The sequence below is a fragment of the Culex pipiens genome, chromosome 2 (assembly GCF_016801865.2).
Source record: "Culex pipiens pallens isolate TS chromosome 2, TS_CPP_V2, whole genome shotgun sequence".
Taxonomy (NCBI): Eukaryota; Metazoa; Arthropoda; class Insecta; order Diptera; family Culicidae; genus Culex; species Culex pipiens.
This window is the reverse complement of record NC_068938.1, coordinates 67,925,537-67,946,087: the sequence shown is the minus strand read 5'-3', so window position 1 is coordinate 67,946,087 and position 20,551 is coordinate 67,925,537. Positions and strand designations below refer to the sequence as shown.

General features: G+C 36.9%; 2 protein-coding genes across 6 annotated transcripts in view; one reads left to right on the top strand and one right to left on the bottom strand.

Annotated features, from left to right (window-relative positions):
- LOC120414058 (insulin receptor substrate 1) overlaps window positions 1-20,551 on the bottom strand; it is a 303,617-nt gene that overhangs the window by 117,016 nt on the left and 166,050 nt on the right. The gene's annotated exons all lie outside the window — the stretch shown is intronic.
- On the top strand, window positions 16,058-17,830 carry LOC120414060 (uncharacterized). Its single transcript, XM_039575082.2, has 2 exons — window positions 16,058-16,699; window positions 16,762-17,830. Exon 2 carries the CDS (start codon window positions 16,847-16,849, stop codon window positions 17,195-17,197), a length of 351 nt encoding a protein of 116 aa, XP_039431016.1. The 5' UTR covers window positions 16,058-16,699; window positions 16,762-16,846; the 3' UTR covers window positions 17,198-17,830.

Sequence of the window (20,551 nt, the reverse complement as noted above, 5' to 3'; positions counted from 1 at the left end):
GCTTCAGTGCAGGATCACGAGAACGTTGATACTGTCTTCGGCGAAAATTTTTCAGACGAATCAAAAGCTGAAGATCGTCATCAATAATGGGAGAGTCAAATTTGACTTGGACTTTAGGAATAGCAATATTCCTTGCATCCAAAATTGCATTTGTTAAAGATTCCAAGGCTGAATCAATATCAGCTTTGGTTTCTAAAACAAAGTCATGATTTAAATTGTTCTCAATATGATGCTGATACCTGTCCCAATTAGCTTTGTGGTAATTAAACACAGAACTATTGGGTCTGGTAACTGCTTCATGAGAAAGTGAAAAAGTTACTGGAAGGTGATCAGAATCAAAATCAGCATGAGTCACTAAAGGACCACAATACTGACTTTGATTTGTCAAAACCAAATCAATTGTTGATGGATTTCTAACAGAAGAAAAGCAAGTTGGCCCATTCGGGTATAAAACCGAATAAAGACCAGAAGTGCAATCTCTGAATAGAATTTTACCATTGGAATTTACTTTTGAATTATTCCAAGATTGGTGTTTGGCATTAAAATCACCGATGATCAAAAATCGAGATCTATGCCGAGTAAGTTTATTCAAATCCCCTTTGAAATAATTTTTATTTTCCCCAGTGCATTGGAATGGCAAATATGCAGCTGCAATCATAATTTTCCCAAAAGAAGTTTCAAGTTCAATTCCCAAACATTCAATAACTTGGGGTGTAGTTTGCATGATAGTGAGTTCGTCAAGGGTTGACTCGGTGTATCACTCTAGTATCGCCATAGCGTAAACAACCCTCAGAGATGGTTTAAAGTCATAAATTATTCTCGGTTGGCTGAAACGGCTTCGACGACCATTACACAGTCTGGAGGAACGGGCTCAACAGACTCGACTCTGCTGGTCGGTCAACTACTAAAAGATAGACTATTACGCACACGACGTACTGACAGCAGGATGACTTGGCACTTTCTGATGAGCGGCCGGTTATACAAAATGACGCTCAGCTGTTGAAAACAAGATTCGTTCGTTTTTGGAGCTAATTCATGCACGAAATATGCTCGTCCAGAAGATCTAGATTTACTTTGAATTTTAAGTAGTTTAAATATACTGAGCAAATATTCATTTTTTTTTGTTTACAGAGAGTTCAAGTTTTAAGACACTTTTGAGTCCTCAAGCTCAAAAAATGTAACATGTCTGCTAGACTTCATGAGTTCTGAAAAAATCTCGTGAATCTGAAAACCCATTAACTGACTCATCTTGCACAAATTCCGCCAAACACGCGCTTTCTAACCCTCCCAAAAAGATAAACAATCTGCGTCAGCTCTCGGCAGCGCGTCTTCGACAGACACTTTTGGCTCAATGTGCCAGATCATTTTCCCCTTCTCAACCCACCTTCCTGCCAAACTGTAGCACGTGTATCGGATGAGTTACAGCTGCTGCCGCAGATTCAGACGTCAGTTTGCACAACATTGTTGCCCTGCCCGCGAATCTTGCCACCGACTAATGCACCGATGCAATAAATGGCGGCTAATTGCTCGTGAAAATCAGACTTAATATTAAATTTATTTATCTAAGCGACCCCCGAAGGTATCGTGTGGCGGCCAGGGCAAGAGTTATTGCACGAAACTTCTCCCGAGACTTAGCCGGGGAGGGGAAAGGTGAGAAACTTAGGCGAATTAGATCTGACAACCGGAAAGGCGCCAGCCAGTGCACTACTAGACGCTATAGGTGGGCCAGCTCTTCTTTATACTAACTCTGACTGCGGCAGAGAATCGCGCCAAGAACATAATTTAGGAAGAAATGTTGAAATTTAATGCGAAATAAGTGTCGCCATGCGAAGTTGGGGGGGAGGTGTACGGGGGTGAATTTGTTGAATAAACTAAACTGTTCTCTGTAAAGTGTTTGATTTTTTGAACTTTGTTAACTACATTAGAACGTTCATGATACGTTTTAAAAATCGCACCATCAACATAAGAAACTTTTATTGAAAAAAATTACCATAAATATCGGTGAAGTTTGTATGGGAAAAATTTGGAGAAAAAAAAATGTGAAGAGAAACTAGTTTTTGACAGCTTTTCAATTGGATGCATGGGCTTATAGATATAAGCTTAATTACATTGCTCATAACTGAAAACAGTTTTTGTTTTCAGTGTGGTAGAAATCTGGATAGTAAATCATCTTACGTAAATATTAAAACGAGTCAAATTGAAAAGCTGTCAAAGGCAAACTTATGGGAAATTGGACGAGCTTTCCGGTAAAAATATTTTCGAGACTGAAAAATCAAGTCTATCATATAGAAAATGCCAAAAACCACCAAAAAAGCTGTATTTTCAACATTTTTATTTTTAAAACCGCTGTAACTTCGCAAGGGTGGGACTTAGGACAATGGTCAATATGGAGACTTTTATAGAAAACAAGCCTTACCCGGCAAACTTCGTCCTGCCTTTTTTTTGTTTCCTGACGTTTCTTGCTTGTTTGCTAATTCAGCCTCCTGTGATCAAAATTTGATTTTACGCAGCTTTTCCCATACAATCTGCAGATTTTCCGGAATCGGTTCCAGAGTGACCAAAGTTGTAACTTTTTGGCGTAAGAACCTTCCTTGGGCTTATACGAACCCAACGCAACAAAGAGCACCTCGATCCGACGCTCCGTATTGAACTGATTCGCGTTCGAACAAAACCGTCGAAATTTTTTATATATATAGATTGTCTAAAAAATCGATTCCCACTATCGGTTTTAGAAAATTTTCACGTTTAGACCACTTTTCAAAAAAACAGTTATAGTAAATGATTTTTGTATTTTTTTAGGAGAGACATACCATCCTGCATTTTTCGTGAGTCTTTTTGTAACATTTTAGGCTATTTCCTCAAAAAAAATTTACGAAAAAAATCGTGACTTCACCTTAAAATTTAACTTATAAACATAAAAATTGAAAAATCCTATGGAAGTGGCGTGTATTTTTCTTTCAGTGTATTTTTTTCAGAAAGCCCGTCCAATTTCCTACAAGTTTGTCTCTGACCACTTTTTGATACGATGCAACGCCTTCGAGATACAGTCATTTTTAAATTACAGAATACAAAAATATCTAAATAACTTACGCCCTTCTCAAATGTCATTTTCGAGTACAATTGGCTCCATATACACAAAAATGGCTTATATAGGCCTAGGATAACATGTCATGTTTCATTGAAATCGGAGAGGGTCGGGTACAAAAGTACCAGAAAAATTCCTGATTTGAGATGAAATTGCTCTATACAAACTCTGACTGCGGCAGTTGAGCAGAGAATCGCGTAGAGCGTCCAATTTCCCGTCCCGGGAAAAAAATTCCCGGGAATTCCCGGGATTTCCCGAAAAAAAATGTTTCCCGTTTCCCGGGAAATTTCAAAAATTTCCCGGGAATTCCCGAAATTCAAACGGAAGTATACATTTTCTTAACTTGTTGGTACATTTTTTAAACTTCAAAAAAAAAAAAAAAAAAGAATGAAAGCATTAAATTTTATTTTAACAAATTAAATGTACTGCTCTTATTGAACTTATCAGTTCGTCTAAAAATTTCATGGTAAGGTTTATTTCAAATGATATTAATTTCTGAAGCATTCACAACTAGGAATAAATCTTGTGTATTTTTTGGGCAACAATAATTGCGATGTTATTAATTAATATCGTAAGATTTAATAAAAAAAACTACTTCGTATTATATAAAAAGTGCCCAAAAAATGCAAACATATTTCAAATACTCGCTCCAAACATTTGAAAACTTTGAGTTGTGATTACATAAAAATTGTATTTCAAGTGAATAGCAGATTTTTAAAGTAAATTCAATGCTTATCGATTTATTCAGATTAAACCAGTTAGATTTGTTCTTGATAAATTATTTGCCATGAAAAACATATTTTCTTTATAATTTTTTTTTTCATTTCGATGTTTTGCCATGAAAAACACATTTGCTGCATGATTTTTTTTTTTATTTGATCTAGAATATTAATTTTATTCTTTATCATATTCTCTCAAACTGGTCACAGAGACGTATTCAAAAGCAATTTTATCGTTTTGGAGCATGGATTCATTTTACTCACTTTCCAAACACTTTGATTTAAAAAATTATACCTAGCTACTTCTTATCAATACAAAATACTAATCATTATTTTTTGATATTTTGAACGAATTGAAAGACAGATATTTAGAAAATTTATATATTTTCTTGAAATTTTATATTTTTTTACAAGCAGCCGAAGCAATAAATGAACCTTACAATTATTTTGACCATTAAAGTTGCTATTCTATACTATTTTGTTGCAAAATATTAACCAACATTAGGATCAGAACAATTTTTTATAAATTTAGAATTTCCCGGCAATTCCCGGGATTTCCCGGGAAATTTGTTGAAAATTTCCCGTTTCCCGGGAATTTTGTAACCCCGGGAAATTGGACGCTCTAGAATCGCGCCAAGAACATAATTTAGGAAGAAATGTTGAAATTTAATGCGAAATAAGTTGTCACCAGCCTTTAATTTTCAACTGACAATGTCTTGGAAATTATTTGAAAAATAATTTCAAAATTTCTATTGAAATGGTCGAAAAATAGATTTTTATTTTCATATTTTAGATCAAATAATAAAATGCTCAAAATATTTTTATTGAAGAGATTAAAAAATTTCACTTATGTTTAATTTACTAACATTTTTTTTAATTTCGCGCTATTTTTGAAGTGTAAAGAAAACCTTTTGTTCTTGTATGCTATTGTTTCAGAGGCTGTATATTGATTCAATCTTTAATTTTGTTGAAGTAATTCATGGGCAATTTTTAACATTTTTAAATTTTCAAGCTTGGTCATGTTATGAGTTTAGATTTCTACAGGTAAGAAAAGGAACTTTATTAACAAAAATTTTTTTTACGCTTTTTTACAAATATTGATATTTTTGAGAATTTGGCAACACTGCCAATTGAACAAGCTCAAATTTTGTACCCAATCCAAAAAGGGTTATTTTGCGTGGTTCGCTTTTTTGTGTAAAAGTTGAATTTTTGAAAGAAATGATTTTTTTTTTCAGGAGTGTGACTATTTTTCTAAAAAGTTTCAAGCGATATTTTAAGAATTTTGCTCACTCTTGAGAGAATTGCTCTTTTCAGCATACTGTTTTCAATATTTATAATACTTTTCAATACTTGTTTTGAAAAATAATTTTCTTCGATACGGTTTTGGAATTTGACACTTATCCTGACAGCTGCTAACATTAAAGAGGGGGAACAAACCAAGAGTTTTTCAAAAAAAAAATTAAGTTCCTATAAACAAAATTTCTATTTTTTTTTTTGCTTTTTGGTTGTTTTTTAATACCCCTGAATCAAGGCGGTTCTAAAACACCCAAAAAGCAATATTTAAAAATTTTGTTAATAGGACCTTTTTTTTTAAAAAAAAAACTCTAGAAACGGATACTGAAAAAATCCAATTCAAACGGAGTTTTCTGTATTTTGCAAAAATGTTGTACCTATTCAAACTTATAAAAAAAAATACACGAGAAAAAATATCAACTTTTCATTAAATTTTATTATTCAAAGTTTATGTTTATGTTTATGTTTATGTCAAGATTAAATCTTTTTAAATTTTAGAAGGCCGAAAATGTAGATTTGTGCTTGAGTTTAAGATGGTGCAAAATCTGTACATTGGAATTTCATAAAAAAATCAAAACATTTTTAAATAAGCCCAAACATGCTAAATATGATTATCAATGCAGAAAAATCATTTCAGATTGTTTTCAGTTGATTAAACTTCTATTTTCATGGAAATTTGGAAGCTTTTTGGAAAAATATATTTTTTGCCCCCTGATTTTTCAGACTAATTTTGAAGGTGGGAGGGGGGCGACATAATCTTTGAAAAATATTTGCAACGGCCTCACGATAAAAAATAAAATTCGATCGAGAATGCCTTAAAATTTAGTACATAAAGTGCACCGTTTTCAAGTTTTATGCAATTTCTGGTTGAAATATTTGAAAAATATTTTTTTTGTTGCTTTATAATATTCAATAATATTCTTAAGGAAAAGAAAACCTGCAAAAAATAGTTTCGAAGAGCTGAGAAAATCTTCTACCATTTTCCTATTAATATCCTGGCAATGTTTAAAATTTATGAAAAATTAGTTTTAATCTTCGTCTTGTATTTTTTTTCAAATCAATCAAATCTGGGAACTGCTGGATTGATTTAAAACATTAAAAATTAAACCATTGCGGATTTTTCTTTTTCTTTTCGAATAAAAACATGTTTGGAATATTGCTACATATTACTTCAAGGCAGTGGTGTTTTTGATATAAATTATTTTGTTGACGATTTGACAGTGATTTTTTTGAAGGATTCTTTTATTTTGAAAATCTTTTCTCTGGAAAATACTTTATGCAAGTAACATAAAACCTTCAAATTTACTTAATCAAGCCAAAATCATTTTCCCAAAGAATTTCCCCAAAATTGCGAGAGCATGTGCTCTATCTACAATTCCACACACCACACCACGCCACCAGCAACACCAAGTCAAAGACAACGAACTTCTAGTATACTCTGTGCTCAGTACTCTTGGGATGTGTGTATTCTCGGGGTGCACTCTCGAGTTCTTGGGTTCTTAAAATTATGGCCAATGAATTTAATTTGCCTCCCCAAAACCTCCCCCTCCCATCACCACCCTCTTTTTGGGAGGATAATGAATTCTTAGTTTTCGGTACACGCGAAGCATGTGTCGCCTGCGCAACAAAGTTTCCTACTTTTCCCCCTCTCACTCTCTGATTTATGGAGAATGTCTTGCGCAGTGTACGCTAATTTGATAATTGTTTAGCATAATTGAGAGTGGTGTTGTGGTGCTGCTGCTGCCACGGCGTACGGTAATTGATATCGCGTGAAAAGTTGCACCCAGGACGTTATTGTGTCGTGCGAGACTAAAATTGAATTTGTAGGTACTCGCAGGCGTCCTTAGAATTGCACTTGCGTCCATCAATCACGGTGCTGCGTTCATTCGGGAGTTGGTGGTCCACAAGTCGCGGGACGCGAGTCACATTTGATGACATACATTTCACACGCAATTGCATCGAGAGAGCAAGCTGAAGTTGGGCAGCAGTCAGAAAGGCGCACAGATCTTCATAAATATAATCTGGGTAACCAGAACAGAGACGGTGTCCAACGCTACGTCACCTTCGTTTTCTGACGATTTAGATTTGAGACGGTCAGTGGCGTTTCAACAATAAAAAAATAGTACAATAGTTTTGATTAAAGATTTTGAGAAAAGTAAATCACGTTTAAAAACTTTTTTTTTTAATTTTCCTTGATAAATTTTCTGATAAATCAAAAAAAAATGTCTTTACTACGCAACTGCCACCTGTCTGCCATCAAAGAGTCCTACCTTCAACGGTGGCGGCGTTCCATCACACCGTGAAGTTTCGTAGCAATGATTCTGGTCTCGGTGACAGCACATTGCGTTGACAATTGGACAAGACACACCGGGGACGGTGGCCAATCAACCCGCGCCAAGTTTGAGGACGTTATTAAGCGAGCTGTATTACGTGCACCGTGGGGGTTAAATTTGGCCCAAATTATTTGGCAGATCGTTCAGAATTATTCTTAGACTGCCCCGTCCTGCCATGCTAACGATAGGAACATTATCCGAAATTACAATCCATTATATTCAAATATATTAAATTTATCCACCGACTAACGTCGTACGAGGAGGAAAAAAACTAGCTAGCACATCGTAAACTGCACCATGATTTACTAGCGCCAGCCCCGGGTGCACAATTAGGAGTAATTACGTTGTAATTACATCAAAAAAACACACAAACAGAACCTGTTTTGCTGTTGCAATTTTTCTTTTAACCAACAGGACCGTCCAGGAGCAGGAGCACGGGAAAACTACATCAAACCAGTCTCGTCTTACCGCGCCACCCCCGATTCGATCCTTGGATATAATTATAAAGGTAGTCCGGTAACCCGGAGTTCCTTCCACGTCGTAGATTTTTTTTTCTCCTCCCTATCGGTCAGTCGTCCTCGTCGGAAGAAAAGGATGGTTGCATGTCCTCGAGTGTATTTTTATTCAAATTTTCTGAATTCTCAATGCCTTTTGCTCCCATTTTGAGCGCCCGCTAGACAACGGACGGAATGGACCCGAAGACAAACTCGGATCCAGTCCGGGTAGGAAGAGAGAACTATCTGTGAACCAACACCTTCGCTCGTGCCAGGTTCTGTGCAGGTCTCGTTGAACGTGTTCTTGGGGAATTTTTAAACACCTCCGCAGGGCCAGACAGATCGGGACACAGGGCATCGAACCAAGGTTCAGAATTTAACCTTTTATCAAAAAATTTAAGGGAAATACAAAAACATTTTTTTTTTCATAAAATTATTTTTATTAGGTCCTTTTCGGTGCTGGGACCTGGTTAGGACCGAGTCGGCTTTTGTAATTACATTGTTCTTAATGCTAAGAGTAATTACAGACGATCTTGTGCCAAATACAAAAACATTAATACCTCCGCAAAAAAAGCAATCTGAACTACAAAATGAGATTTTTATTTTAAATTTCCATAAATTAGCTTTACCTCTAGGCAGGCTTCGATCCAAAAAATCGTCAAAAATCGTCTTCTTAATTTTAGGAAAATTTTGGTTTTATTCAATCTTTAACCTTCTTGGTCTAGAATTTCCAAAAAAGTGTCCACATGGATGATCCCTTGGGCTTAAACAAAATGTAATTTCACATTATAGGAATCTATAAACAGTATGGAATCTAATTCACAAAAAAATAATCAAATATTTTAGTATCAGTTTATTTTTATCTGAGTTTTTAAATTTGAAGGAGTCAAATTCTAAAAAAATCATCTTTAAAAAAATTGGAAACATTTCACCACAGCAATTTAGACCGTTGCATTTTTTTTACTTTTATGTCTCTCGACTTTGACCAAGAATAAGGAAGGGGAAGGATGGAGTATGAAAAAAAATAATAAAAATAGAAATTGCAAGTTGGCGTCATCCATAAAGTACGTACGCTCTTAGGGGGGGAGGGGGGGTTACCGTAGGTGTGACAAGATGTGACGAAGGGGGGAGGGGGGGTTTGCGAGACTGTGACGTCACGCTAGGTTTTTTTTGTTATTGCATTATATTAATTCGAAATATTCACAATCAAATTAAATCCTCTTTTCTAACATGTTTTCTTACTATTATTTAGAAGTACCGTCAACAGGGGTGGCATTGGGTCTGGGGTGAGATTGGGTCATACAACAATTTTTTGTATGACCCAAACTCACCCTCAGACCCAATGTCACCCCTGATGACGGTATCACATTATAATTTAATATATATTCACTTTTTTCAGCTGGAACTTCAATATTTTGCAAATTCTTGCTTGATAAAAATAAATGCTTTGAAAGCAGGGTGTTCATAAGAAAACTGCTATTAATCGTTTGAATTTATTAGATACAAAGCTGTGAAAAACAGTTTTCAAGATTTGTGTATACTTGAATGTTATACCAGGTCTTCAAATTTTTAAAAGATACAAAACTATTCTAAATAATATTCTTAAAAATGAATAATTAGACAACTTATTTGTTTTCATATTAAAATTGTCGAAAATACCAAAATTTTGAGAGTTTAAAGATATAAAAACTTTAAAAAATCCCATCGATAACAAGGGGGGGGGGGAGTCTGGCAAACTGTGACGTACTTTTTGAGGGGGGTTCAACCTTGTGTGACAAAGTGTGACATAGGGGGGAGGGGGGGTTAATTTTGGCCGATTTTTGCGTGACATACTTTATGGATGACGCCGTTCTGGAATTAACATTTTGATGAAAAATTTGTTGTAAAATGCATAACACACTACACAGAAAAAAAAAGTTTGATTTTAGAAGGTTGACATTTTGATTGGTAGTATATTACCTCATTTTTGTGTAATATTACTTTAAAAATGTGTAAAAAAGTGATCCTGATGAATATTCATCAAAAACTAACGAAAATTCACCAGTTCCTGATGTAATAATACACTTTTTTTTACACAAAATCTGTCATCATTTCCTGATGAATATTACCATCATTTTTTGTGTAGTACAGCAGTATTTTAGTTAATTAAAAAAATCCGAGATAAAAAAACATTTGCTGTCGATTTTTTTTTCTGTCTAAATAAAAAGTTATAGTTTAGATTAAAAGCCAAGGTTTGGATGAAAAAAGTGTTCTAAAATGCATTTTACACGCGTCCAATTGTTTTCCAATCAGTTTTGAAAATAAAGATGCATTGACGGATTTTTTTTCGCGAAAAAAAAACTTTAAACTTTCAAAAATATTAGCAACGGCCTAAGTTGAAACAAGGAAAAATAAAATTGATGATTTCACAAAATTCAATTTCCCAAAGTCCATTTTTTGTATTTTTATTGTTGATAAAATTAATTACAAGCGAAATTTTCTGATCACTTCGAAAAAAATATTTTTCAATTTTGGAATCAACTCTAACGTAAACATGTTAACCCTTTTAAATCTGATTCTTTTTAAAATATTTTTTTAGTTGATGATGCGTAAATGATTCTTGTGACCGAAAATTATAGGCTATTTTTGAAAATATTGATTTTGAGTTAAGTTACCCATAAGGCCAACAGGGTTAAAATGGCATAATATTGAATATTTGACATTTTTTAAATAAAAAAAATGAATTGAAATGCTGATCTGAAATTTTCAGAACAGTTTAATTTTTCAGCATTGAGGTCCAATCTTAAATATTTTCGGAAATGAACAATCATGGACACTTTAAAAAAAAATCGAAAAACTTCAATTTTTCAGATAAAATTAAACTTCAAGTGGATATATCTTGAAAACGGCGCGCTTTATTAAAAAATCAGTCAGGTACTTTCCGAAAAACGAAGTTGACTTTATAGCTGTTGGCCACCATTGCTAGTACCAACCACTAGTGTCTTCCTTTTTATCTACAAGGACTTCGCCGCCCTGGGCTCCTAAGTGTATGAAAGTATGGCACGGAGCGACGGCGCCGAATACCCATATTTACACAAAGAATTTTAGAGCGCCCGCCGCGGGATTCGAACCGGCGACCTCTGGATTGTGAGTCCAGTGCGCGGTCAGATTGATCCACACGGGCGGGACAAGGTACTTTCCGATCGCAAATTTAATTTTACATTTAAAACTAAAGTCAAAAAAATCTTCGGCCAAGTCGGTAATACATTTTATGGATAAACGAATAATATCTCGTTAATGACAAAAATAAAACTAAAATTGCCACCTCCGTGTACGCACGAGAGCAAGCAGCAGTCAAGTGCTCAGTGCTCTATAGTTTTTTCGAAATTTTTCGCCGTATTCTACCGTGATTACCCGCGAGTTTGCTCCTGCAGCATGCCAAAGGCCGGCCGTGGCCGTGGCAGTTCGAGTGCGGCCTCGAAAAACCCGCGAAGTTCGTCTACCGGCCGTGTGCAAAAAGGTAAACAAGCCAACGCCGTGTCGACCGCCATCGCGCAGGGGAGCGTGAGCGCAGACGGCATCGACAAAAAGTTACTACATCCCGGATATGTTCCAAGATCACCAGTGCGAACCCGTTCCGGTACTTCCGGTGCCACGACCAACACGTCAACATCCGCCAACATTCCCATCAGGAACGAGTTCCAGATGCTGAGCGACGACGAAGAAAACAACAACAACACCGACGGTAGCAGCACTACCGACGACGACGAATACGATGGACGTGCACGGAAGAAAGTGTCGACGTCAAAAACGAACAATTCTCCAAAGGAACGTAGACCACCTCCAATCTATGTTCTGGACACGTTGACGGACGATATTGACGAGTTGCTGGAAGGCCTCGGATATTGTCTGAAAATCGGTAAGTCGTCAGTGCAAGTCTACACATTTGACAGCAAGAACTTCGACCTGGTTGTGGAGAAATTGAAGAATGAAAACTTCAAGTTCTACACATTCGACCCCGTTCAGAAGACTGCCGTGAAGGTCGTCTTGCAGGGGTACCAAGACCGCCCGATCTCCGACCTAAAGAAGGACCTCTCGGGTGCTGGAATTACGCCGCGTGACATAAAAGTCCTCTCGCGGAAGACAACAGTCACAGGTACACACACACTGTACCTGTTGTACTTCGACCGCGGCACCGTCAAAATTCAAGACCTGCGGAAAACTAAGGCGTTGGACGGTTTTTGGGTAAACTGGCGGTTTTACTCAAAGAACCCGACGGACGCAGCGCAATGCCACCGTTGCCAGAAATTTGGCCACGGCTCTCGGAACTGCAACCTCCCGCCCCGCTGCGTGAAGTGCGGTGAGTCACACCTCTCGGAGGCGTGCGCACTGCCGTGCAAGGCGGAATTGGGGGACAAGGCAGAGCAAACCAAGGCGCGCATCAAGTGCGCCAACTGTGGAGGTAACCATACCAGCAACTACCGTGGATGCAGCGCACGGAAAACCTACCTCGAGGAGCAGGCAAAGAGGAAAAAGAAAGCAGCAGCGTCCCACCCTCCTCAGCGAAGTACGAGCGTAACCGTGCCGGCTGCTGGTCATCGTACGGTTCCAGCGGACAACCCAGCGTTCCCTCCTGGATGGGGTCGATCGTTCGCCAGCGTGGTCGCTGCCGGTAGCGGCAATGCGGCCCAGAAAGAAGTCACCGGGGAAGATCTCTTTACCCTGCCGGAGTTCTTTGCTCTCGCGGGGGAGATGATGACGCGGTTCCGGACCTGCCGTAACAAAGCGGAGCAATTCCTGGCCCTTGGGGAGCTGATGATCAAGCACATCTATAGTTGATTAAATTTTGCTGTGATCTAGTTGTAAGCTTTTTCTATTCCTATCCCCTATCATTAGCAATTGCGTAAGTTTTTTGAAAACTTTTTCTTACTCTTGTTTGTGCATTTAATTAACAGTAATAATTGCTTTAAACCGAATTAAGACGTAACACACAGCTGAAATGAACACAAAAACTCTGTTAGGTTCATAATATGTACAAATTGTAATTTGATTATTCACAAATAAAACCGAAATTGAATTGAAAAACTAAAATTGAATAATCACTCTCACCTGCGAATTTCCTACGTTTAGAAGAATTGTCATTTCTTGTATTATTTATTTCGATAACAGTTTGCAAATCTTTGCTTATATCTCTAACATGAAAATGTAAAAAAAATAAAACTGTTAAATATATTGAAGAGGAATTTTTTTAGCAAGACACCAATTTGGCAAAGTTATAGGTATTAAGGGTGGTACAAATATTTAAAAAAAGTTTTTGTCTCTCTCCCCTTCAAAATCGGCCCGAAATATCAGAGGACAAAAAAAATTTCAAAAAAACTTCCAAATTTCAATGGAAATTTAAGTGCAATCAGCTGAAATCAATTAGAAATGCATTCCCCTGCGTTTAAAATCATTTTCAACATGTTCGGATTTATTCAAAAATCTTTAGAATTTTTTTTAAATTTTCGATGAACAGTACATCAAAAAGTGTTTTTTTTTCGTTATAATTCTGTTTTCCATTTTTCTTACATTTTTTGAGAACCAATGATTGCAAAACAACTGAACTAGTGTAAAATCCGTTTTAAAACACTTTTTTCATTCAAATGTTGAGATTATGGCTTGTTATTTAAATTTTTGTATTTTTTTGCACCCGGACCCCCCCCCCCCCTCCCCCTCCTCTCGACCACGGCCAGAGCCGAGGGACAACAACTTTAAAAAATATTTGCATTGGCCTAATCAGGAAAAAAAAGTTTTACTCTTCAAATCAATTTAGTTTAAGTCTTAAAAAAAACATGTATACAGTTCTTGAATGATTATTTATTTGTTTTACAGAAAAATAGTACATATTTATGCACACTTTTGAGAAGTAAAAAATCTGATATCGAAAAAATTCTATTATCCTCTAATATTCTGAAGATAAGTACTTTTATTAGTTTCAGTACTGTGAAAAAAAATTTACAGCAAATCCAATTTTAAGCCAAATTTCAATCTTCAAAAAACATTGGTGAGGAGATGTTATACATTTTATAAAAAAAATTGGGTTGATGATTTTAAATTACTTGTTTCATCGTTAAACAAATATTTTATTTCATTCGAAAATTGACACCATGTCCAAATACCTCCACATATTCGCCGGTGGGCCAGCACTTCTTTTTTTCCCCCGCTGCTGTCCTCAATGGGATGCCTTCGGCCGCCCACGGAGAAAGGTGGCCAAGAATTTCACCCGGGCCGTCGTCGTAATCGTCGGTCGTTCTAGAGGATGTTTTCGTCCATCCATTCAGCGATCCACCGGCGCGCGTAGTTTTGCTTCCTCAAGTTTTTTTTGCCCTGATGTTGTTGTAGCCATCAACCCTTTTTTTGCAGCGTTTATTCTTATCGGCCCCACTTGACTTTCGACTCGTCGGGGAGGATCACTAGTTGGCGTGTTTTTTTCTTCGTTTTGCTTCCTTTTTTGTTGCTTTTGTTCCCGAAGCTCGGTAACGACGTTTGCGATGTGGGGCCTCCTCTTCATTATGTAATTAATTTAAATTTATAATTGGTTGTAAAATTGCTGTGAAATAATTTGCGCTAATTTGATTGGTGCTAAAAGGAAGAAGTTTGGGTGTGGTCAAGGAAAGGGGGTTGAGGAGTCGGGGAAGGTACTTCCTAACTATGCAAGCGAGCGGAACGAGACGCGTCCGGAGTCGGCGGAGAGCCGTTTTATGACGAGTGGTTAGGCTGGTGTCGAGGATAGTTGCAACCGCGCGATGATACTTGTGGATTGGTAGTTACTGGAATTTTACGACTTGAGGAAATTGCCAGCAATTCGAGTTTGATAGTCGTGAATTGAGTTTGCATAATAAGGCGGGCTTAAGGCGAGACGATGTTCAGAGGATTTATTTTGCTGAATTCTCAACAATTTTGTCAAATTGGAAAAAAATAAGTTGAAAGTATCGAGTGCATCAAACAATTTTATTGATAATCCCTGTATCCCAGAAAAGCAAAACATTAAATTTGGTAACCAAATCTCCAAAACTAAACAACCGCAGTTCGGCATGATTTGCTCGTTCCACAAAACGATTATTGCGATCCCGAACCCCGAGAGCTTGTCCAGCATCGTTTTAATTAGATTTTGATTTAAACCCATTACCACAGCTCGTGCCCCTCATCGAGGATGCATCATCGTGCTGCGAGTCCGTGTTCTGGGATTGCGCTGCTGATCGCATCGCCAGTCAGGAAATTTATTTGCAAACTGAATCGCCATTATACCTTCCCCACCCCCCTTCTCGTCAATAGCTCGCCCTAACAAGGCGTCTTGTTCTCGGACACAAGTGGCACCCAGATATACAAAACCCCAAGAATTATACATTGTAGCTGCGACCGTTCAAACAACAATGTTATCAGTGACACACGCTTCAAACAACCTTGCTGCATCTTTGTCGGCTAGGGTGGCCCGTTGATTGGACTTGACCTGATTTTGACCAAGTTTGAATCAATTTTTTTTGAGTTTTCTTTCCCTTTGGTACAAAACCTACAACTTTTACCTTCCCAAAAACCGTCAAATTTCAAGCGGAACTAACCTTAGGATATCGTGAAGAATTTCCCTTATCCCCTTACAAAAGTGAAGCACTTAAACTTCCCCTCTTAAAAATCCTACTTAAAAATGCTTCTTTCTACCCGAGCAGACGGAAATAACTTGGGAATAACATTTTTTGATATTTGAAAATACTAGGCCAATAACAATTTATATTATTCATAACAAGATTTGTTATTCATCGTTATGATTTTTGCCTTCCTCACCTTACTGAGGAAAGGCTATAAAATCACTCAAAAAATGAACTTTTTAGTTAGACCTCCTAGACCTACCTTCATTTGTACATATCGACTCAGAATCACCAGCTGAGCAAATGTCTGTGTGTTTGGCTGTATGTAGACATGTGTACCGAATCAATGTCACTGGAATATCTCGTCACTGGCTGAACCGATTTTGACCGGATCCGCCTTATTCTGTTCGTTTTGGGGTCCCCTAAGAGCCTATTAAATTTTATTCTGTTTAGTGAAGTAATTTTAAAGTTATGCCATGAAATAGTTTTTTTGTAGATGCTAAAAAGGGTGATTTTCAACATAACCTCAAATGGCCGGGTTTGGGCCGGGTCTGCTGTTGCGGGTCGACGAGCGAATACAGCGTTGTCATTTTTTATATATGAGAGATCTGTATTTCCTTATGTAAAAGTCTGTAATTGGCATGTATATTTGTTGCACCTTTATAGATTTTTACTAACTTTAAATGCAAACTAATAATTTTGGAGCATTATTAACCTTAGTTTAATAACAATTCAACTGGAATTAAAAAAATTACAATATATTAATGACACTTACTATTATTTCAAAATAATAAATTTCAAAAGTCTGTACTAAACATTTGGTTCAATATATCTGGCATCCTTGTGTGCGAGAAACGTCAAGTCGCAAGTTGTTTTGTTTCGGTTTTTTTGTGCTGCAATCCTTCCTCCTGAGGAGGCATTTCAACGATTTGAACCAATTTGAACGGTATTTTCGCGATTCTCAAGCCAAATCCGGTGGCTGACCATCAGTAGTGCTAAGCGCTGGTGAACAGTCCCCGCGTTGGAGTTCCAGAACGGGTGAAAAAGTTATGTTAAGGCGGCGGCGGCGGCTCGCCAGGAAGAAACTTTTTTTGTGTGGACCGGGAGCTGGACAAGTAAAACGAGTGCGTTTGCGAGCAGGACCGGGCTCAGAAAAGCTGGAGATCGCTAAATGGTATGAAGTTTTTTTTTTTGAGATTCAGAAGAATATTTCCTAAAAGGACTTGTTTGTTACAGGCCGGCAATTACAAGATTTGTCTGTTGAACATTGCGTTGGCCAGAAAGCACAACTACAAGGCCAGGTCGGAACCTAAGTTGGCCGATGGACGAACTTCCAGTGCTGATGGAGAAGCTTCGCAAAGCGAAGAACCTACGCCAGCTGCATCTGGACTTGAACAAGCCGGGGAAAGAGGTGATCTCAGGTGGTCCTTCGATGACTCCAGACTCGCTGCTCCAGAACCAGTGCGAGTCCTGGATGGTGGTCCAGTTAACGCAGATTCAATTGGATATTGTGGAAATTGGGTCGTCGGATGTGGTGCTGACTAGGGAGGAGGTGTGCCAAATCTCGACGTCCCTGTCCGTTACGGTTAGACCAACAATAGGAGGATGCCCTCGCTCAACCGGATCGACTTTGGCCGGTTGGCCAACACGCGGCTTAAGCACGTCAGCCTGAACGACATCCACGATTGGGTCCGGCTGTAGGACTACTAGGGCAGATGCGGCACCTTGCAACGGTTAGACATGCACGCCTGCTGGCTGGACAGTTGGGCTGAAGTCTTTGGAGCGGTTTAGCAGGCACCGGCGTTGCTGTTTTTTGTAGCTGAGCTGCATCCGGGTTGAGTGTGGATGCGATTGTCTGGCGGAGCGGGTCGGGAATCTGCGATATTTTACGCTGAGGGCGTGCGACGTTACCAAGAGTATGTGGCAGCACCTGATTGTGGTGTGTCCAGCGTTGAGGCAGGTCCAGCTGTCCTGTTGGCGCTCTGTCTTGGACTATCCCGACTGTCGCTGCTGGTCGTGTTCCGGTGTCCCGTTACGGACAATTCCGGGGGCAGCTTGGTCAGGTTTGGTGGGAACTGCAATCAGTTGACCGCGGTGCGATCGCCAAGCTGGGTAAGCTTTTCCAGGTGCTGTACGGGGCGTAAGTCAAATTAAAACGACTGTTGAAACCAAAAAAGGTATTATAACTATGAATGAGAGTTCAAACTTCAAAAACAAAAAAGTTTCCCGTAAAACAGATGAAACTGTTTGCTAACGAACGAAACACCTTAATTCTCCATACAAACTTTGGAGAAAACCCATTTTGGCTCTGCCTAAATATTTTTTTGAAAAATTCAAAGTGCACGTGTTTCTAGGGATTTTTGTAATTTTTTTTAGGTCATGATATATTTCTGGACAAATGATGTTAATCAAAATAATAGAACTCGATTATTTTGGGACTGGCTGAACCGATTTTGACTGTTTAAGTCTCATTTTGACTGTCTTGAGGTTCCATTAGCCACTGTCTATAAATTATGATGCTTTGTTAAGTACTTTAAAATTTATGCTAAAAAAACGATTTAGGGTCAAGTCCGGAGGAATGTAAATGGGTTGTTTTTGTAAGAAAACCCGTCATGTTATTCCTTTTTGCCTTCCTCACCTTACTGAGGAAAGGCTATAAAATCACTCGAAAAATGAACTTCTTAATTTGACCTCGTAGAACCACCTTCACGTATACCTATCGACTCAGAATCATGTTCTGAGCAAATGTCTGTGTGGATGTGTGTAGGTGGGTGGACAAAAAATTTGTCACTCGATTATCTCCGGACTGGATGAACGGATTTTGACCGTATTAGTCTCATTCGATCCGTCTTGGGGTCCCATAGGTCTCTATTTAAAATCAGCAAGTTTAGTTAAGTACTTCAAAAGTTATGGTAAAAAGAAAACGATTTTGGCGTATGTCCGGAAGATTGTAAAAAGGGTGGTTTTTGTAAGTTATACATTTTCAGAAAGGTATTAAAAAGACCTTTCCAATGAGCCCAAAACATTGAAGATCTGATAACCCTATCAAAAGTTATTAGCACTTAAGTGTTATTTATACACTTTTTGGAGGCCGGATCTCAGATATTTCAATGAAAATGATGTCCGGGTCCACCATGCTACCCATCGTTAGTTAGATATTTGAAAGACCTTTCAAACTAGTCTAAAACATCAAGGATCTGACAACCCTATCAAAAGTTATTGGCACTTAAGTGTTATTTATACACTTTTTGGAGGCTGGATCTCAGATATTTCAGTAAAAATGATGTCCGGGTCCATCATGCGACCCATCGTTAGTTAGATAATCGAAAGACCTTTCAAATGAGCCTAAAACATCAAGAATCTAACAACCCTATTAAAAGTTATTGGCACTTAAGTGTTATTAATACACTTTTTAGAGGTTGGATTTCAGATATTGTGATAAAAATATTGTCTGAATCTTCCATGCGAACTATCGTTGGATAGGTTTTTTTTTATCAGACCTTGCCGATAAGCCAGAAATATTGATGGTCTGCGAACCATATCAAAAGAAATGAGTAATAAAGTTGATTTGTTAAACATGTTAAGAGGGAATGTTGCTATTTTTACTGAATGTATTGACTTTATAAATATGAGGAAGGCACCAACCACCTAAAGGTGGATTAAGTAACGTTTTTTGTTATTGAGTTTTTACTGTAATAATCTTTGTTATTATTTTTTGTTATTTTAACAACTACCCGGGCAGACGGTAATAACAAAATTCATGCCATTTCAACAAAAAAAAAAAAAAAATGTTATGGAATCTTCTTGAAAAATCAATTTTTGCATAAGAGTTAAATAACAGTTTATGTTATCATAACAAAAATTGTTATTGGTCTGATATTGGTTGGAAGCCAAAACATCTTTGGAATAACATTTTTTGTTATGGAAGAATACCTCCAACTGTTATTGGTATGATCGGATTAGTTGTTAAAATAACAAAAAATAATAACAAAGATTTGTTCGAAGAATAACTAAAAATGCTATTAGTCTGTTAATACAATAACAATCCAATAACAAAAGAATCATAACGACAAATAACAAATCCTGTTATAAATAACCTAAAATGTTATTAGCCTAGTATTTTCAAATATCAAAAAATGTTACTCCCAAGTTACTTCCGTCTGCTCGGGTAATCCGATTATCCATAACAAGAAATGTTATTCCAAAGTTGTTTTGGCTTTCAATCAATATCAGACCAATAACAAATTTTGTTATGATAACATAAACCAGGGGTGCCCAACCTTTTGGCCCTGCGGGCCAGATCTAATTTTTCTGAAGCAGTGGCGGGCCGGAACTAATATTTGATAAAAGTTGAAAAAGTAAACACATTTTTTTTTCAATTTTCTTATGATTGGGTTCTTTTAAAGTAAATACATAAAAGAACCAGTGTTGCAAATATGATTCATATATCTTGATTTTAAGAATGGAAAACAAAGATAACATTCAAAAATGTGTTTATTTGACTTATTTTAATTTTTGTTTGTTTAATTGTTTTAAATTGTATAGATTTTTTTTGACAATTGCAATTAAATACCTTGATATATTTTTTTATTAAAAAAAAACATTCAAATTTCAATGATCGTTGCAATTTTTTTAAGTTTTTGATACATTTTTTAATATTTTTAAAATATTTGCAGCGATCTATTTTCAGTATGAATAATTTGATTTTTTAAGCTTTTTTTTAAAAAAAAACTTTATCAATAAAAAGTTGTTTTGGAAAAATACATTATTTTTGCTTACTTATTTATTTAAAAAAAAAGAAAATAGAAAAAAAACTTCAATTTGAAGTAAACACTGTAAAAACTGAAAGAAATAACATTTAGTCTCTTTTTGTAAATTTTAAGACAACAATCCAAGTTTTTTCATAAATTTCACAATTGTACGAAATGGTTAATTTTGTTTTCCTGCACAATTTTTCAATTAAAAAATATCAATACAAAAATTATAAGAATTAAATTCAAACATGAAGAATGTTCTTATAATAAGT

Excerpts from the sequence above, each read along its gene's own strand:
- LOC120414060 (XM_039575082.2), top strand. The coding sequence starts at position 16,847 with ATGGACGAACTTCCAGTGCTGATGGAGAAGCTTCGCAAAGCGAAGAAC.